General features: G+C 38.2%; 1 protein-coding gene across 1 annotated transcript in view; it reads right to left on the bottom strand.

The window, feature by feature from the left end:
- The window catches only part of TESK2 (testis-specific kinase 2), an 87,527-nt gene that overhangs the window by 47,478 nt on the left and 21,156 nt on the right, over positions 1–18,893 (bottom strand). The window contains exons 3-4 of the mRNA XM_014939402.1: positions 10,349–10,470; positions 811–859 (exon numbers count right to left, since the gene is read on the bottom strand). Coding sequence (XP_014794888.1) covers positions 811–859; positions 10,349–10,470 — 171 coding nt within the window. The remainder of the gene's footprint in view (positions 1–810; positions 860–10,348; positions 10,471–18,893) is intronic.

Genomic DNA, 18,893 nt, shown 5'->3' with positions numbered 1-18,893 from the left:
TGTCTTTGGGGGATGGGAAAGGGTTATTCATTTAATCGAGCAGTTCCTACAAAATATAAGTAAATAAGAAACATTAACTTTCCAAAACATGCGTTTTCCCTCAAATTTGTACTCAAATTAAAACAGCAAGGAAAATATTTTATTGATATTGACTCAAAACAGGCAAAGCTATTCTGAACAAAAGAATGCTCCCTTCTTGTTTTTCCTGAGCAATTTACAGGGGGATTAAACATACAACCCAGTAAAACTTGGTGGGAAGACTCACATTAACAGAAACTTCCATTTCTTATTTGATATGTGGATTTTGGCCAGAGTATACGGGCAATAGAATAACTCCTCTTTATGGGACAGATTAAACTGTGATCTTGATGTTACTCCAAATAAGAAAGTGATAGGGATTGAATACACTAATATCACCAAACTGAAACGTCTCGATTCACCTGTCAAACGTACACACAACCGGAACATAAATAAAACTTAAATACAAAGCAATGTCACTGAAACAAGTAATATTTAGGGGCAGCTCAGTGTAAATTCACATCTCATTTAGAATATTACCAGTGAAATTCTATGTTCCTACTGTGATTTTTTTTTCATCCTAATAAGTACCCCAATAAAAGATACACAAGTGCTATGAGCGAAGTACAGTTCTGAGGCCTGATTCTGCAGTCTTCCCACTGCACAGCAAGTACCATGTGATTAACCCACTGGTCACCATAAAAGAAACTATCATTCCAGGCAAACAGCAGTTGCAGAATCCGGCCTGAGAACTGTTTCATCATGAGTATGTATATCATGAAATAGTCTTACCTCAGTAAGTGCGTGCAGCTGTCCTTGATGCACACAGACACCCATAAACCTACAAGAAACAAGAAAAGAAAAGTGGTTTGGGCTTTTTTCCCCCCCTTTGTTTGCTTTTTCTTTAAAGAAACTAAGATAATAAGTAGTACTGCCTATGCCAAGAAAGAAGGAAAAAGAAAAAGTTCAGCCTCACAGATACTGCATATTTCAAGGTTGATTATTTAAAAGTGTCAGCACAAAACAAAATCACGAGTCTACACTACAATATAATTTGAATTAGCAGTTTCAAGAGAGCATAGGAGACAGCTCAAACTCAAGATGGAAAGTTACTACTTTGACTATAAGGAGAAGCCAGCATACAATGATTTACGCAGAAAAGAACAGTTCTGTTTTAAGGAAGTTTAAGCCAAGTAATCCACTGTTGGTCTGCATAAATAGACAATTACTTCCCTTCACATTTTGCTGCTTAAGCATAAAGATGTTTCTTCCTATCGCGTTTCTAACCACTCAGGAATATGAGGGCATGTACGTGCAGTGTATTTCCCCTCCCCAACCCCCTATTTCCAAACCCTGGATCAAAGCAAGTTTCGATAGTATCCAGTACACGCACATTCCACAAAAGTTACCTACACTGCACAAGGTTCAGACTCTGGCCGTTAATATTGATGACTGTCATCCCTGATCTTTCTGGAGAGCATGGAGGATGTGCCATATATTTAAAGTATGCGGAACAAACAACTGAAAGCTCATTTTTACACCACCATACAAGCTGAACTTAAAAAATGACAACATGCAAATTAACAGTAAACATCTCCCATAAGAAAGTTCAGTAAAACTTAAATTGTATTGCACTTCATAGCCCTTTGTGCACAGTTAAAGCACTGGTTAATTTTAGATCAACTAATTTTCAGTTTTATCATTTATATTTTGGCCTCAACAAGGAAAACCATATTGTCTGTCATTTCTACAATGTTCAGAAGTTTCCACTTTGCAAGCAAGGGGTAGAAATGCATGGTTTCATTAAATATGATAGGGGAATCTTATGGAGAACAATTTGAAGGGAAAGGACCTTTTATATCCTCAAACACTTCCGAATTTAAAAACAAAATGATGCAAGACACATGTAGTGCTAGTTCAGCTAAGCTGCTTTTGAAGAAATGAATGATCCTCACTGTTCTCTTGTCTAACAGCTGACTGGTAAATTATAAGCAGCCAAAGAAAAATAATATAGGTAAGGTCCTTTGGATAAGCTGAGCTGTGGAAATCTGTTTTATAACCAAAGAAGAAGCAGGGCTTGTACTTGAACATCTATTGCCTGCTCTCACCTCAAATAATATTCCCCAAATTACATATGCATATTTTAGTTTGATAGTGAAAATCCAATTCCTCATATTTAATGAAGAGCAATAGGGTACAACCAGGTATTCAGAGGAAAGGGAAGAAGGGTTCTTTTAGATATACCATCTACTCAAAACATTGCTGTTTCCAAGTTTCACTTCAGACAGCAATTGTATATGAACAATTTTCTAAGCAAGCTGACAAATTAAGCTTCCTGAGATTAAGAAATCCAGACTCCTCCACACCAGAAATCTGTTTCTTCCTTAATGCATTCTGAAAGTCTCCAGAGCTCTCAGGGATGGTGCTAGTAAGCTTTATTCACAAGCAAAAATGGGGAGAAAAATTCCAAGATATCAGTTCCACTCTAAGACAATTTTTGAAAGTATTATTTCCTCTTTTATGAAACTTGCTAATGACACAAGGTTAACCCAGTACTGCCATATTTTCATTCAACAAAAACTGAGGCTAAGTAATTAAAAATAGTAATGCTATCATCTATATATCAATTCTTCCTTTGTAAAGGTATATTATGAATTATATTCCTAATTCAGATTAGGAATTCATTATATCTGATTTAATTCTAAAAAATGAATGCAACTAAGAATTTATCAAAATTTTGGCAAAATTAAGTTTCTTGTCTCATCTTTACCAAAAAGGAAAAACATCGCTATCACCCAAAGCCTGGTAGACCTTAACTTTTTCTGCCAACCTGGTCAAGGAAAGTCTCAATGGAAACCCATTCATTACCTTTCTGAACCTACAGTTGAGGCAGAAAACGCGCGCTGGCTCAAGTTACCAAGAGTAAGAGTTCAAAAATTCTGTACGTTTAGGGTTTCTACTGGGAAACAGACATACATTTCTAACTTTAAATCAGAAATTAAAAACAAAGCTCAATATCATGATCTCATGGAAAAAAGCTGGACATAAAAATACATTTATAAACTCCACATATTTAGAAGTTATTACCCAGGAGAAGAGAAACCAGATACACTGATAAAGACAGAATTAATGAGTTTACAAGCAACATACTGGAACCATTTAAACTTTGTGTCAAGAATCTCAGTTTTCAGACTCTGGAAAACAGATTGATAGAATAGACCTCAAGTGATTCAAATTCCTGGAAAACGTCTCCTTAGCTGCTGTATCAAGCAATAATAAACCTCCTGGTTAAGCCAAGTACTGCTACAAAACGCTGTCTGTGAGCATTTTCACTAAAAGATAATACATCCAGCTGCTACCAGGAAATACAATTACCAAGCGAGACTTAACATACGATTTCAATTTCTGAGATTGCCCCCGATGAGATTCCAAGTTCTGTGGATAGGAAGCTGACATGCTGGCCCAGTACAGCTGAGATTATTCCTGTTGGCTAGACGCACTGTCTCCAGAGCCAAAATGTGCTTGTAGGTGAACTTCAACAGAATATCTTGTCAGCCAAAGGTTACACTTCCTATTAGCATTTCTAGTCGGAAGAAGCTTCAAGGAGCCAGTCATCCACAAAACAAACAGGAGACCATTTGCTGATTTAAGGAAGTGTGTTTTCAAGACAGTGTATCTGGCCTTATCAGGAAAGCCGAAGCACATCCAAAATCATAACTAGTAGTTGGAAAAGTTTTCCCAGAAACTGCAAATATGAAGGATGCTATTTGTGTCCACCCTACTAAACAGCACAGTACATTTCCACTACAAAATGCTTTCTAACAAATGTCAGCGATGTTCAGATGTTGGAAGTCTCTTTCCATAAACCAGGTTATTCCTCAATCAATCTGGAATACCTGAAGAGCAAGAGAAGGTACTCTGAATATTTCTTAGACCATTAACAGCAGTTATCCAAACTGCTTTCGGTTCAGTCTGACTGCAAGGGAGAAGATTCTGGATAGGAAGGGGGAGACTGTAGCCTGTAGACTAAGAACTGCAGCCTGCAATCTTTGCCTCCTTGATAAATCAAGCAAAACTAATATCCAGATTATACAGCCACTGTGGACATCTAGACATTCAACACATGCTTCTCATTAAAAGAGCCTTAATGGGATGTGCTCCTGTTCTGTGGATAAGCCTGTGGCAGCTACAGTACAACACAATAAAGTGATGTCCCCTGAAATCTACTGCTGCTGTGAGAAAATTCAGCAGTTTGACGATAACATTAAACATAAGAAACAAAGCAAACCCACCACACCAAAGTCTCTCACACAAGCTCAGTAACACAAAGAGAAACACGGTCAAAAGACAGATGCTTACTTCATTGCACTGACGGTTGGAGAACAAAGAGGGTAAGACTATTAAGTCCGCATTAAGACCTCCCTTATTGTTTTAGGTACCGTGCTAAATTAAAAAAAAAAAAATTTAAAAGTTTCCTACAGTTGCATTTTGATTCAAGACACGGAGGTAAAGTATTCCATCTACCCTTTCTGTAACATATTATACACTATGCACGCAGTCTCTCTTCTGCTGTCTTGTGCACAGCATTTCTAAAATACTCCATTTTGATAACCACATTATACAGAGAAAAGTAAAAGTATTTTTCTTTTCTGTTAAAGCACTGTTCAATACAGGACAAAAGATGTTAAGAGACAAAAGCCATCCTTCTGCCTATTGTAACAAAGTTATTCACAACTAATTTCACAAAAAGGAAGGTTGACAGGAGAAAACTGTACACACCAAAAAAAGTGGTATTGTGGTCCCAGGCTGCTAGATTTATCTGAAAGAAGAATAAATAAAATTCTCCTTGAAAGAAGTTCATGTAACATGCACGCTGCTTGCTTATTTGTGTGTGAGCGCACACACAAGAAGGTGGATTTAATCAATGAGTCAATCTGCCTGCACGCTCCTGCCAAACACGCAGCGATACCTCCAAGCGCTCCTAGGAGAGCACTTAAGACATGAGCTAAGGCTCTCTCTGTACAGAATGTTTTAAATGAAGTCCCCAAAGTACAGATCAAATAAAGAAATACTTCTTCATGCAAACAGTAGTGATATTACAGACTGAAATTCTCTCTCAAATTTGAAGATACACTAATTTAGGAGACAGCACAGACGGAGAATCTGTGTTAGCACACCACTTCATTTGTGAAAATGAGAAACACACACCTGTAAGACATTACCAGAATGAAAAGGTATCAGGTCTCTCAGGATGTAGCCCTAAGGCTCCCAGCCTAGGACTCAAGGACAGAGACTTCGAGACCTTTCCAACCCTATTTTCTTACTTTGTTTTGGGTAAACACTCATGACCAGGGCAGCACATCAGCATTCAGAGCAGCAGCAAAGCAGTAAAACACATTTAGAAGCATACACTAGACCTTTCATAACGCTGGTACCAGATCTAACCCAAGCCTTGAACAGCCCTGCCCTTTAAATGGATCACAAGCCAGTAAGGAAGTGAAGCAATGCTCCAAACCTGTTTCCCTTAACCCCAGCAATTACAGTCTTGCCACATACCAGCCAACCTGCGTTAAAGTGGCTACAGTAAGCATCGCGTGGTGCAAACCAGAACTCCAGCTCATTTTTCCACTCCTGCTCTCACCATCTGTTTTGAGGGAAGATGTGCTAAAGCCAGCACATCCCACACCCAGGGCAGGGAGAAGGGTAAATCAGAAGCAGAAAAGCATTTCAGTTCTCCGTGTTTAGCTCGTGTGCAGGAGTGAGGTAGAGATAGGAGATGAGGCTGATGGTAGAAACAGAGCAGAACACTCCATGAACACTCAGTTTACTTTTGCCCTGTCCACTCCTAGAATGCCCCTAAGCTGGCCCCTGGGGAAAAAAGGCAAAAAATGCCAAACCAGCAGCTCTTTCATACCTAGTTACCTATGCTCACCAGACAGTGACTGAACACAAGGATTACTCCATTACAATTAACCTCCATTCTGCCTCTGGAATCACATCCACTAATTGAAATAGGAAGCAAGAGGGAGGGAGACAATCCTCTAAATCCCCTTGCTTTTTAAATATGCCAATGTAGCTGCAAGAGCTGGAGTCTTCTATTCCAAAGTATCCTTAACAGACTGACAGAGGTTCCATTTTTGCCAAAATAATCCCTCTAATAGAGGACAGTTCCTCATTTTCTTGAGGGAAAATAAATTAGAAAAGTGTTTTTTATATATATGTATATATTTGGCCACTAGAATCTTTATGATGCTACCCTGGGAATGGTATACTTACTGAGCACTTAGTAAGTGAAAAATAAGCTCTTCACTTACATCAGTCTTCTGATCAGGATGGATCTACATAGCTGGCCAAGAGCAGAAAATACTGAAATAAGTGGGGATATTTAAAGTTAGCCTTTCACTCCGTGCCAAAAAATACAAGTTATTTTTAAAGCCTAAATAACGAGAGTGGTACTTCACTAAGAAGTAGAGAAACCAGAACACCTTGACACAACTCCATCTCCTTAAGTATTACAAAAGTATCACTGAGGCAGAAACACAGACCTGCCTCTAGGTAACCTCTACCGAACTAAGGAACCGAAGAAACTCAGCAGCTACTGACGAACTCACATTCCAGAACAGTGATTGCAGACTAGAGTATAAAACCTCAAGAGGCATCTGTAGCTGTGCAAATGAGTTGATACAAAGAGCACAGAAGCAAGAGCAGTTTCAAAGAGTCAGTAATATTTATTAGTCGCATCAGTGCAACCAACGGCAAAAGTACAAGAATCTTTGCAAAAAGATCTTGAAGTTAGCTGTGGGCACATTGGAATTGATGGGTTGTAAAAAGTTGCTATGTACTTTAGAGCACTGGCAAAGGGATGGGTTTTTTAATCACCCAAAGGATAATAATAATCTCTGACTATCAAATATACCACTAGGAAGAGGAATCTCTTCTCTCTTCTACATCACTTAGTTCATACAAACCAGGGAAGAGTTCTAGGACAAAAACATTGATTCAACTACAAATTGTAGGTATGAAAGCATCAGGATGTTCAAAAACATAACGCACCCAGATTAAGGAAGAATTTCATATACTAAAAAATACATGATTGCTGAATCTGACATTCACTTTCTAAAACACTTTCTAAAACTTAACTGCACACGTTGAAATAGGTTGAGAGCAGATTTTGGATGCCTTAAAGCCAGTATCTATCCAGTTTCCTAACTTTACAAGCCATTTGATATTAGAGCACCTCACAGCCCTCTACCTGATGGAATTAACCCCTGCACAGCATGATCCCAACATTTCAGCCTAAGAATCCACTTGCATCCTTAGTGGCAAACAACAGATCAGCACTAAGGAAAGTAACTTGTTTACAGCCTGTTAACAGCAGGTAGTCTTAGAGCTTACAAAAGATGAAGAAGCTCACATGTATATATTACGTAAAATCAGAGTGTGCCTTTAAGGCATATAAAGGAGATCCAGTGACTAATCAATAAATAATTAAACTTGATGCTAGTTGTAAAACAGCTTACTCAGTAATATAGAGGAAGAACTTCAAAGGACAGAAATTAAGTGAGGAAAATGACATTTAACAGCAAACCAAGGTGGCTCATAGTCCCTGGAAAGGAGAAGTTACACATTAGAACTTCTTGGAAGAGGATCATTCCATTTAAATGCTAACAGAAGCTTCAAATTTCCAAGAATAATCCTAGAAAATGTTTCAGCAGGAACACATTGTAGGGCATCTTCCTAGTGACCTCTCAGCAATACTACTCCAGCTGCTCTTATTTGACAACAGTGTGTTTTCACCTCTCACCACCTTACTATAAAAGCAAATTACTATCAGATATTACCTCTAATGTGTTTCTAAAGTGGGAAATAGGTCCTAAACTGATTTTTACAACACTAGTAGAAGCACCAATGATTTATAGGTTTCTGAAACATAAGTACAGATGTTTGCATGCATGTGTGTGTGTATATATAGCTATACACATATAAACACATAGGCAGGTAACATTTATAAAGGGCAAAAATCTTCTCCCAGATATCCCATAGAAACACTGCAGTAATTGTTTTAAACCAAAAATAAAATCACACATAACTTTGCAGTTTTGTGTTATTTATCTGCTACAGAAAGAAAAATAATAGCTTTTACTGTGTATCATTATTCAATAAAAGAATAAACTAAAACTAAATACAGTTTTCTCATTTGCATTTTCTATAGGAATGTCCCTGCTGCCTGGAACAAGGGTACTTACCTAATACATAAGAAAAAGGCAACTTTTTTTTTTTTACCAGAGAACCTACTCTCTTTGAAGAAGCCTCAAATGAAGCAATTCATAAAGCAAGTGTAGTTTATTCTTCAAACCAAATTACACAAAGATAAACCATTTCTATTTAAGTCATTTATTTCTTATGTATTCGCTCATAACTGCTTAGTTGAGCACACAAAAAAAAGATTTCTCTGTCGATCCTCTGTAATACCAAATGGAATTCCCATTCTGCTTCATGGATAAATCAATACATTATTGTTCTTTCTTCAGCACCATCTGTGCAACACCACTGACTATTCATAGGTTCTAAGGTCAGAGCCGACTGATATCATCATCAATAGGAGCTCTTAAATGTTATAAAACATTTAAATTTCAGGAATTACTCAGAACTGAGCAAAATAACTTTTGTTCTTGGAAACACCTGTGTAACTCTACTCAGGGGTGAGGGGGGCAAGGTTACATTAAGCTGCAACTGAATGCTTTTTGCCTGTAAAACTATCCCTTCCCTACTTTCCCTCACCCCAGCCCAAATGAAATATTTTGAACAGAGTTGAAAAAATAAAAAAAAAGGTTTTTTAAAAAATCTTTTTTAAAATAAAGATTTACAAACCACACAAAATTGATAGAGAGCGTGATGAAGTGTACTGACTTTATTATTCTGACAATGCCAATCCTATGAAGTTATTTTTTCCACAAACCTTACTAAAAAAAAAAACCTGTATCACTCCTCAAGATTATACGCTGCTTATCTAAGGATTCCAAGGGAAAGGAAGTGGTGGATAGATATGAGAAACAATTAATAATCCTGAAACCTAAAAAGCCACACATCTGACATCATTAAAAACAAAGAAATACACAAACAGAAAACTAATTGCTGGGAACTCATTTCACCTTGGAGCAGAGAAAACAGACTAAGAATTCTAATTAGGGAGAGATTACTAGGACACTTGAAAAAATATACTGTGATAAAACCAATACAGTTTACCATTAGTAAAAATTCCCTAAGTTTACAGGTTTTGGGGAGTGTTAAGGAAAAAAGAATAGAAAATAGGCATGAATTAATGGAATGCTCCCTACAGTTAGCCCAAATGCTTCTGACATGTCTCCTCATAAATACTGAAGAAAGCAAACAAGATAATATTGTCACATGTCAGTTGATGAAGACTGAGCCAGGATTTCAAGGACCAGAAAAGCTGGTTATAAAGGATTTTAGGAATCAGTACTATGTCTCTACTATTTAACAGTCTGGTGAAGAAAAGGAAATTAAATTAAAGTTCACTATGTCTCTAAAACTTTTCAGAAAGAGCTACACTGCCTGAGCCTATCAAAATGGATCCCAACTGTGCAACAGCAGTTCAGGAGAACCGGTTATTTGTTGCACTGTCATCACACCTTTAAACTTCTTAATGTTATGGCTTCAGCTAATTATGTTAATTGCTTGCACATCATCATGAAAGATTAACCAAGACTGAAAAGAATCAAGCAATAACAAGATACACATTGAAATATTTTGGATTTGCATCAAGTAATCTATTGCAAAACAAGAACTACCTTTTTCCTTTCAAAAACAGATAAATCAGATTAGTTCAACTCTAGCTTCTTTTCTTTGGTCCCTCTTATCCCACCTTGCCATACTACAACCAGAAAATGCTAAAAACTAGGTAACAGACTTAAAAATATGAAGAAGCTATAGCACTTTGCATTGTTAATCTGCAAGATTAGTAACCATACAGTATTTGAATGGTGTTAAATTTGCAATAATTAAAATTCATTATGAGAAACCAAGTTTCACTCTTCATATCATTTTACTGATTCATCAGAAATTTATAATATGAAAACTTGTTTTTCTCTGAATTAAGTTACTCATTACTGTTAAATGCCACATATTAAAATCATGTGGATTTTCAATTTCCTCAAGTCTTTTCTTCCTCCTCTTCTTCCATTAAATTAGAACCTGCTCCACATTTACAACATATACAGCTATAATTAAAAATAAATTAAAATTGGAAATAGGAAAGCTCTACTAAAGACAGCCTATCTCTATACGATTCAGAGAAAAGCCAGTATACCTTAAGATGTTTGGATGTGAGAGTCTATTCATAAGTTGAACCTCTTTCAGCATGTTTGCTCTGTTGCTGTTCAGTGTGTTCATCTTCAAAGCCATTACTTGGTCTGAAGTTCTGTGCCTTACCTATAGGATACAAGCAAAAAATGGTAAGGATATGAAATGCAAGACTGAAAAAACAGCAATTTGCAGTATAACTTAGAGGTCCTTCATGCCAAACAACTTGATCTATACTCTGATTTCTGTAGCCTTTATCACACAGATGACTTTCTATAAGCATACTATCCAAATGTGAAAAAGTATTTTGCTCTTCTCTTGTATCTGGTGATAACAGAAAGCTTGAGAAGTTGAGACAAAAAAAAATATCAGCTTCTTAGTACAAGTAAATGAAGCTACTTATTGGTCCAAGGCGAGAAAGTTTCCTACTCCAAGATCACCTTCATCGCACCCATATCCCTCCTCTTTTCCCACTGCAGTGGTTGTTGGCATTGTTCTACAGAACGTTTTATGAGAGGACCTGCTGGTTACAGCTACAGAGCACATTTCAGAGACATTCAATATTTATTTCTGAACCAAGACTACCACCCAGATTATACATTCAGTGGACAGAAAGCATTCATACCAACCCCTGCTGCAAAGCAGAGAGGTTACTGGACACACTGTCACCTAGTCTAGGATGTTAGTAGTGGCTGCAAAGTGTTAGCATAAAAAAGAGGATTTCCCTTCAGAGTTACCTTCCCCAGTCAGAAATGCACAACTGTAGCCATTTCTAAATCGATACTCTTAAACTAGTGCATCTCTCACCAGCAAACAGACCAATATTGTGTAGATGTGTGCTACTAGATGTTGGAAAGGAGCTGTCACGATAGCCTAAGGCTTGCCAATCCTCCAAATTTCCTTGCATTTCCAATACAGTTGGGCATTCCCACATGCATACTGGCCGTATTCATGGAAGTTGTGCTCCCATTGTTTTCCTTCTACATCACTCCCTGCAGCCCATAATCAGAAAATGTGTATTTCTCAAAGCACTGAACTACCACCATGACAAATTCATTCTTCTTTATGGAGATCAGTTTAGAAAAGCCTGTGATGCAAGAATTCAAGATTCTCGTCAGCTTTCTGATTTACAACAGAAATCTACGTTATGATGTAGGTACAAATGAACTACTTAGATTTTAAACAATGGCAGCCTGACTCCTTTTATTCCAGGAGACTCTGCTCATCTTTTCCAATAAAAGGCTTCTTCAGCTGTGATACACAAGTTACAGAAAGAACAGCTGAACTCACGATAAGCAGATGCAAGAAGAAAGCTGGGTATGTTTTTTGGAGGTGAGGCTTACTGGTAGGTCTGAGGTAGCAAGTGATATTCATTTTCAAGTATTATTTGCACACCGTATCTGCAAGAACAAGGGGTGTATTTCAGATAAACATTCTCACCCAGACACAAAGCACCACGAATGCAGCAAAGGGATGTACTGGGAGGAAAGGGTGTCATCTTTCAGATGTGTGCCTGGCTCAGCGCCTCCGAGCTGCCTATTCCCGACCTAGTTTGAAGGATAGGGTAGCACTGGAAACATCACAGTTAAACACTCTAGACAATATCGAGGGACTGAGCGAGTAGAAAAATAGCCCACAGATGCTTTTTCCCCTGCTTTCCTGCCTGCCCATGTACATGAGCTCCTCAGATGCTTCACCCCTAGTCACCCAGTAATCCCAGCGCAAGAAGGATCAGAGAAAGGAGGTGGAGAAGGATACAGAAACCAGCACAGAGAACAGAAACCAACAGCCAGTTCATAAACACGGGACTCCTGTCAGTGGCAATACTGGCTTTAAAATAAAACTGGTTGAACTACAGCTTTTGTGCATTATAACAAGATAATCTAGAATCCTCCTGCACACAACCTGTCTTGCCTGTTTGGCATGCTTATTGGTTTTAAGCGGGATGATTACATGTTAAGTTGATGAGGTTTATTGTTACTTGTCAGGTTTCTTGTGTCTGTTGTGTGCTTTCATTAATTTTTAATTTTATTCAGCTTTTGCATACCTAGTCAATTTGAATGAACAAGCCAAACTGGACAGGTCAATGTCTATATACAGACCTATAAAACATATTTTAGTTACACGTTAGTTTATTAGTAGTAATGCTTTGGCTGAGGAACTAAAAATTTTAAAAATGCTTTCGTAGATTTAAGAGAGGAAAATTTGTTCCAACAATGCAAATTTAAATTAAGAAAAAAAGGACAATTTGTAAGTTTTGAATCTATACACAGCGGCCAAATCAGCACAGTTCCTCTGGGAGGAGGGCTAGGAATCTTGGGTGTTGTGGTGGAGTAATTTGGGCTTTGCAGGGAATAGGAAAGAATTTAAAGGAACTTAACTCCTACAGGCAGAGACATGCTCTCAAGAGAGCTTCCTCGGAAATCAGCTTTCTACAAACACAAGCTTCAAGGTCTGCCAACAGGGAATGAATAGGTGGAGGTGAGCAGGAGCTCAGATGGAGTATGGTCTTAAACATTATTTGCCTTCTCATTAATTCTGCTACCTACTTCTTAATTTCCTGCCCATTTCTATAATTTATGCAGTTCCAAGCCAAAATTTCAAGTCTTTTTACCTCAACTCTGAGGTAAAAGTAGAATCTATCATAGGACCTTCTTCATCGTTCTTTGCCTTTTCCTTGTTCTGACCACTTTTCTTGAGCTAGGGAAACCTCAGAGAAGAGGGTGGATAAGTTTTGGGGTGCTGTGTCCTACACACTTCCTGGATTTTCAGGTCTGATACACAAGAGGAAGCGGTTAGCAACTGCTTCTCAAGGGTCTGCCTGTCCACCATACTAACACCACATCCAGAGAACATTGAGCAGCTTTTGCAAAGACAAAATTTTTTGTCCTCTATTTCAGACAGATATTCTTAAAGTGTTTTCAGTCTTGACAGACTGAACAAGCTTCTGTGGTGAGGTCTGGGGGGAATTTCATTTGTTTGCTTTATAAAATAATCTCTCCCATGCTTGGAAATAGTTCAGATTTCTAGCATCTGCCCATATAACTGGTCTCTAAACAGCACCCAACACTATGCTTTGTTTCACTTAAAAGGGACTCTGTGAGGTAACGTCAGCGATTTTATTTGAACTTCTGTATACTGTTTTGACATTGGAGCATGTACTCCTGCTGACTCTGACAGAACAGCAAATTACCTAATCAAACCAAAGCAAAGGGGAGAAAACAGGGGCTCTCCCTCTCTTGCTAGCTACCCTTTTAATAAGGAGGGAAAAGCAGAAGTGAAGGTGTGAGGGCATCTCCTCAAGAGGAAGATACTCCATATTTATGAATAAAATCAAATTCCATTTTATATATTATGGAACACAATGCTAATCACTTGGAATATACATAAGACTAATTGTGTTCTCTCCTCAGAAGCACTGCTGGCAAGCAGTATTTCCGTGGCAAGAATGAACTGCCAACAGGGAACAGACAGGTCCTATCTTTAAGATCTCAGTCAATCTTCAGATCATCTACATGATGGCAGAAGGAGCTGCCAGTTACTCTACCCTCTGTGCTCACTTACCTGTCAGTCATACCCTAGACAAAATTTGGGTCTATTTTGGCACCCCTCACCAAAACCCTGCCAAAATGTTTGGTTTTAATTCTTCATCTCCTTTCAGGCCACCTCTGTGCAATAAAAGCATAGAAATAATGTTTCAACTCCCTGACCACTCCAGAAGGAAAACTAGTAAATATTTTGGAAATATTGCTGATCCAATTAACATTTGTTTACAGGGAAGTTTGTCTCAGGCATATGCCTGTGCACTCAACATAAACAGGGATTCACTCATGCAATTCAAACCTTTCACTGATGCAACTAGAAGATTGCTGTAAAGCTTTTAAAGCTGTTGACATTATTATTAATTAGGGTTCCTTGCATATCAGAGCAAGTAACCTTTCAGTGATGTCTGGATGATCATGTCTCTGCTTAGAAATATTCTGACAATCCTACAGCTGCTTTCCCATGTTGCTTTGCACACACTTCTGACTCCTCAGTCTGCTTACCTATGTGTCTCCATCCCCGAGGTCACAGTAACCAGATATTGCCTCCCTGTTTTATTGCTGGCAGGCAGTTAAACTGTCCCTTTGCACTCTGATTCTCCCAGGATCAAAGTACTTTGTAAGTACTTTGACCTGTCTATAGCCTGTCCTCCAAACCGTGTTCTGATCCTGGACCTTACCCCTTCCTTCAGAAGGTAGCAAGAAGTAGAGGAAATCATGGATCCAGGTACAGAAATATTAACATACTTGATGGAAGTCTCATAACAGTGATTGAGCAGGGCTTGTGTTTAAAGGTACCAGTTGCTACATAAATGCTGTATGCAGTCCACACATGGAATATCCTACAAAAAATTGGTGGGTTTAACTTCCAGCTTGGTGCTTACCTACAAAATTCTTTATTATTAAAAAATGCCTAAATATGATTTAAACATTAATTTATTAAGTCATATAGATATGTCAGGGATTTCTGAAAATCCAAACCTTTATATTACTTCCACTTTTTGCCCAGACCGAGAGGGGAGGAGCATTTAAGCAACATCTGAAATCTTAGCCTGATTTCATCTTTCACAAGACCTTTTCAACCTTTACTATTAACTGTACCCTTCCAGGTGTCCTTGGAATGAGCATCTGAAGAACATTTTCTAAAATTGATGCTATAAATCTGCCAATACAACCTTCTGTTTTGCCCCTCATTTTTCACTGCTTTTTCATCATTTTCAAACTATATAATGATGATTTGGAAGTATTTTGTCACTGTTCTCTTCCAAAAATGCATTTAATTGCTTTCCAGTTTTTCCTTACCTTTCCTTCTTCTGGTATCCAGCTTCAATGCTTAATTACATTTGCAGATCTTATACAGTCTACTACATAAAATCATGTTGCCTCTCTGTCTCTAGCACCCACACCAATGTTTTCTTCATTCTTTTACACACCTCAGTCTTCATCTGCTATTTCACCTTCACCTTTCCTACCATGTGTCCAAAGTACCATTTTAAAAGCAGCCCTCTCTAGTCGAAGAGGAATCCAAGGAGACCTTCCCAGAGTTTGCTTCCTGCTTCTGAGCTCACTGTACTATCCACACAAATGCTTTACATACTATTTTTACTTATATTGGTTCACCAACCTTACACTCACCAATTCAAATGTTTCTCCACAATTAGCCGGAAGCCTTCAAGTTAGTGACATATACAGCAAAGGTCAAATAAGTTTTTATTTATCTATGCCACCTTCTATCAATCTCTTTTCTGTAACAGCCTAAGCATTTTCATGTGATTTGCAAGTATTTTCTCTTGTGATGGCAAGAGATGAAGATGGTACCTTAGTTACCTTTCTAGGCTGTTTGCACTAACTATGCTAGATAGTATAATACTGTGTTTGATTGAAGAAAGCTCCCTTTAATTGAGAAGACAAACCTGTTCTTCAGCTCAGATCACACTGAAAAACTCAATTGGAATCTCAAATATTTTTCTAAACATTAAAATGTATCCACAGTCAAATACACATATTCATAGTTGTGATGTTTATATCAAGTCGCAAATCTCATGTCACTAGGAAAATTTCCAGTGACAAATAGAAGCTTAAAGAAATACATGAGTCCAGATAATATTAAGCTGCTATGTTGATGCTAGGGAGTCAGATTGGGTTGTGGTTGTTTTCAGAGTAGTAGTATATAATGTCACTACACTCTAAGTTCTTGTAGCAAGAGAGAAGCCTGCCAAGCGTAACAAAACTTTGCCAAACAAAACTAGTCAGCATGTGTTACAAGAGCTTTAACACAGGTTCAGAAGATGTACAGAAACTAGGCACAAAACAAAACCCAAAACCTTTCAGAAGCCTGACAGTAATTGTGACTCCACTAGTGAATTTCTATTACTAAAAACAGTTGTGAGAAATACACAGAAAGAGTTGGAGCCTTTACCAAGTCTTTGTGCTAGAGGGAAAATGGTTTTGGTCATCAAAGATAGATTCTATTTCGACAACTTTAGTAACTTCCAGCATCACCAATTCAGCAAAGTAGCAAGTTCAATTACTTCAGCATATTCCACACCAACAGTCAAATGAGTTGTACAATTTTTTTTTTTTTGCTAAAGTGAATTTACAATTAGTGAGACAGCAGTACAGCTGACACTTTGTAAATCCATTTGTGCATGCCAAAACCTCCTCAATTTTTCTTTTGTATTTTGTTTTTCTTCATTGCCCACTGTAATGTAGCACCAGGGCCCAAAATACAGCATTCATTTACTTTAAACAAACCATTTTTTGATAGGAATCTGTGCATATCTCTCTGCCCTTAGCTTGATCCCAATCAAATCATAAAGGCAAAAAGAGACTACAGTCTTATTTTGAGAGAAAGCACAAATTCATCAGAGGACTATTGTTCCACAGTTTGAGATTATATATAAACAGGCACAGCCCGGGTGGGGAAGTGGACTGACTTTGAGGCCAGTTCAGCAAAATGTAACCATGTAAAATTCCCTTTGTAATTCAGGAGAAGGAACATGGTCCTGCCTAGTAAGTACTAAGCAAGAAAACGCAGAAGAACATTGCTCTATCCCAACCTCAGCTCAAGTATGTACTTTATACCTGAGTCTAATGTCATAGTCTGGAAAGAAAAAGAAATACTGAGTTTGAAGTACAGAACTGGGAGCTTATACTTAATTTTTAAATGTTAGCTATCATCAGCTCATTGAACAGCCCTGGGCATGCTACTTCACTTACTTTCATTCCCTCTTTAACTGTATTTATAAAAGGGAGGTGATATTGCTATATCTACCTGCCAGGGAAACTGAAAGTCATCTGCAAATGACTTTTGTAACATCCAAAGTTAATACATAATCAGATACTGTATCTAAATAAAGAAAATAAGGACACAATTTGTAATACTTATGGTTAAATATTTCCCATGTTACTATGGGTTTATCCTGTATGAAAAATTATGGTATTTACATAATCTGTAGATGCTTTTGAAGCAAAAAAACACTTCATGCTGAGTTTTCCTGAGATATAATTGCACCTTCAGTCTTTTACAATATATTAACAGCTAGGTACTGAGCACACAGTGCCCCCCCACTGTACCAATGATGTCACCATCACCATTCACCAAACACGTTTGTTGGGTTTGTTTGCAATATCTGTATGGGAACCTTGAGAGAAAGTTTTATTTGGGGCAGAAATAATTTCCTTCTCTTTCCTTTCTAAATCTTTCAAATGTATGTTAGCATGCACAAGTAAGGAACTCAATCTCACATTTCAGAGCAGAGCTTGCTGGGATACGCCTATTGCTACTATAATCACAGCTGCAGCACTAGGACTTGACCACAACCACAAATGAGAACAGGGAGTATAAAGGAGCTAAATTGAGGATACTTAAGTTTTTATAAATTGCTACATTTATTAACTTTCAGGTTATAGCAAAAACCAAAAGTTCTAAATAGTTTCTTGTTATTTAAGCCTTCATGGAACTACTCTTCTTAAGAATTAAGGTCTCCTAGCAAAAAAAGAAAAAAAGTAGCTAATTAAATATACGATGCAATTTCTTATGTGTCTCCTCATTGAGAGTAGAGGCTAGGAAGCACAAGGATCGGATTCACAGGACTTAATTGCAGGCAGCTGATGGGAAAGTTGCAAACTGTCATTAGTGACTCAGTGTTAGACATATTGTCACACACGGATTAGTTAACAAAGCAATGCTGTCTCAGTATCGATTACTCCAGCGGATGTTTCAGAGCTCTGTCCTCTCCTCAACCCCTAATCCAACCAGGCCATCACACAGAAGGACCTACCCGTGCAGAGCAGTGCCTGCTGCTGCTGCCAACACCAAGGGCCACACAGCCACCCCAGCAACCACAGCCGGATCGGGCCAGCAACCGTGGCAACTCCCAGACGGATGATGCTCACAAGGACTGAAGGGAGTCCCTACAATTTGGATACGGCCTCAGCAGCTGCTGGGAACAGGACATACAGAATTCCCAACTGGAGAAGTAAAGACTAATAGAAGTCATATCATGCAGCTTTTGGAGTTCCTCTCTCTAATCATTACCGATGGCTATTAAGAGGCTATCAGGAAGCATTCCCTACAGATCTAAGACTGCCAACAACATCTTTTATGTTACTGCCATCAACAGTAATACGGGCTTTTGTGAATTACCACCACACACACATTTTCCAGGCACAGGCAATGAAATCCATCACTGCAATATATTTAACTTTGCCCCCCTCCCAAAACCAGTAAATAAGTGCCCAGAGAGATGTATCACAATGGTCTTAAGTGATGCACTCTGTTCTCTAGGCGCAGTCATGTTCATGCTGGACATATGCCAGCACAGTTATTTGAAGAACAGTAAATCAGCACCTGTCTCTCAGTATCAGCTATGAATGAGCTTACACAAATGTGCATGTCTGCCAGCTGGCAAAACGCAGAAAATCCCAGAGCTGCCAACCCAGCACATCTCCATCCAGAACAGAAAACTAAACAGACCATTTAACCATGCTTGAGAAATTATTATGGAA

Source organism: Calidris pugnax, unplaced genomic scaffold (genome assembly GCF_001431845.1).
Source record: "Calidris pugnax isolate Ruff unplaced genomic scaffold, ASM143184v1 scaffold18, whole genome shotgun sequence".
Classification (NCBI taxonomy): Eukaryota; Metazoa; Chordata; class Aves; order Charadriiformes; family Scolopacidae; genus Calidris; species Calidris pugnax.
The sequence above is the reverse complement of the archived record's forward strand: the minus strand, read 5'-3'. Positions and strand labels throughout refer to the sequence as shown.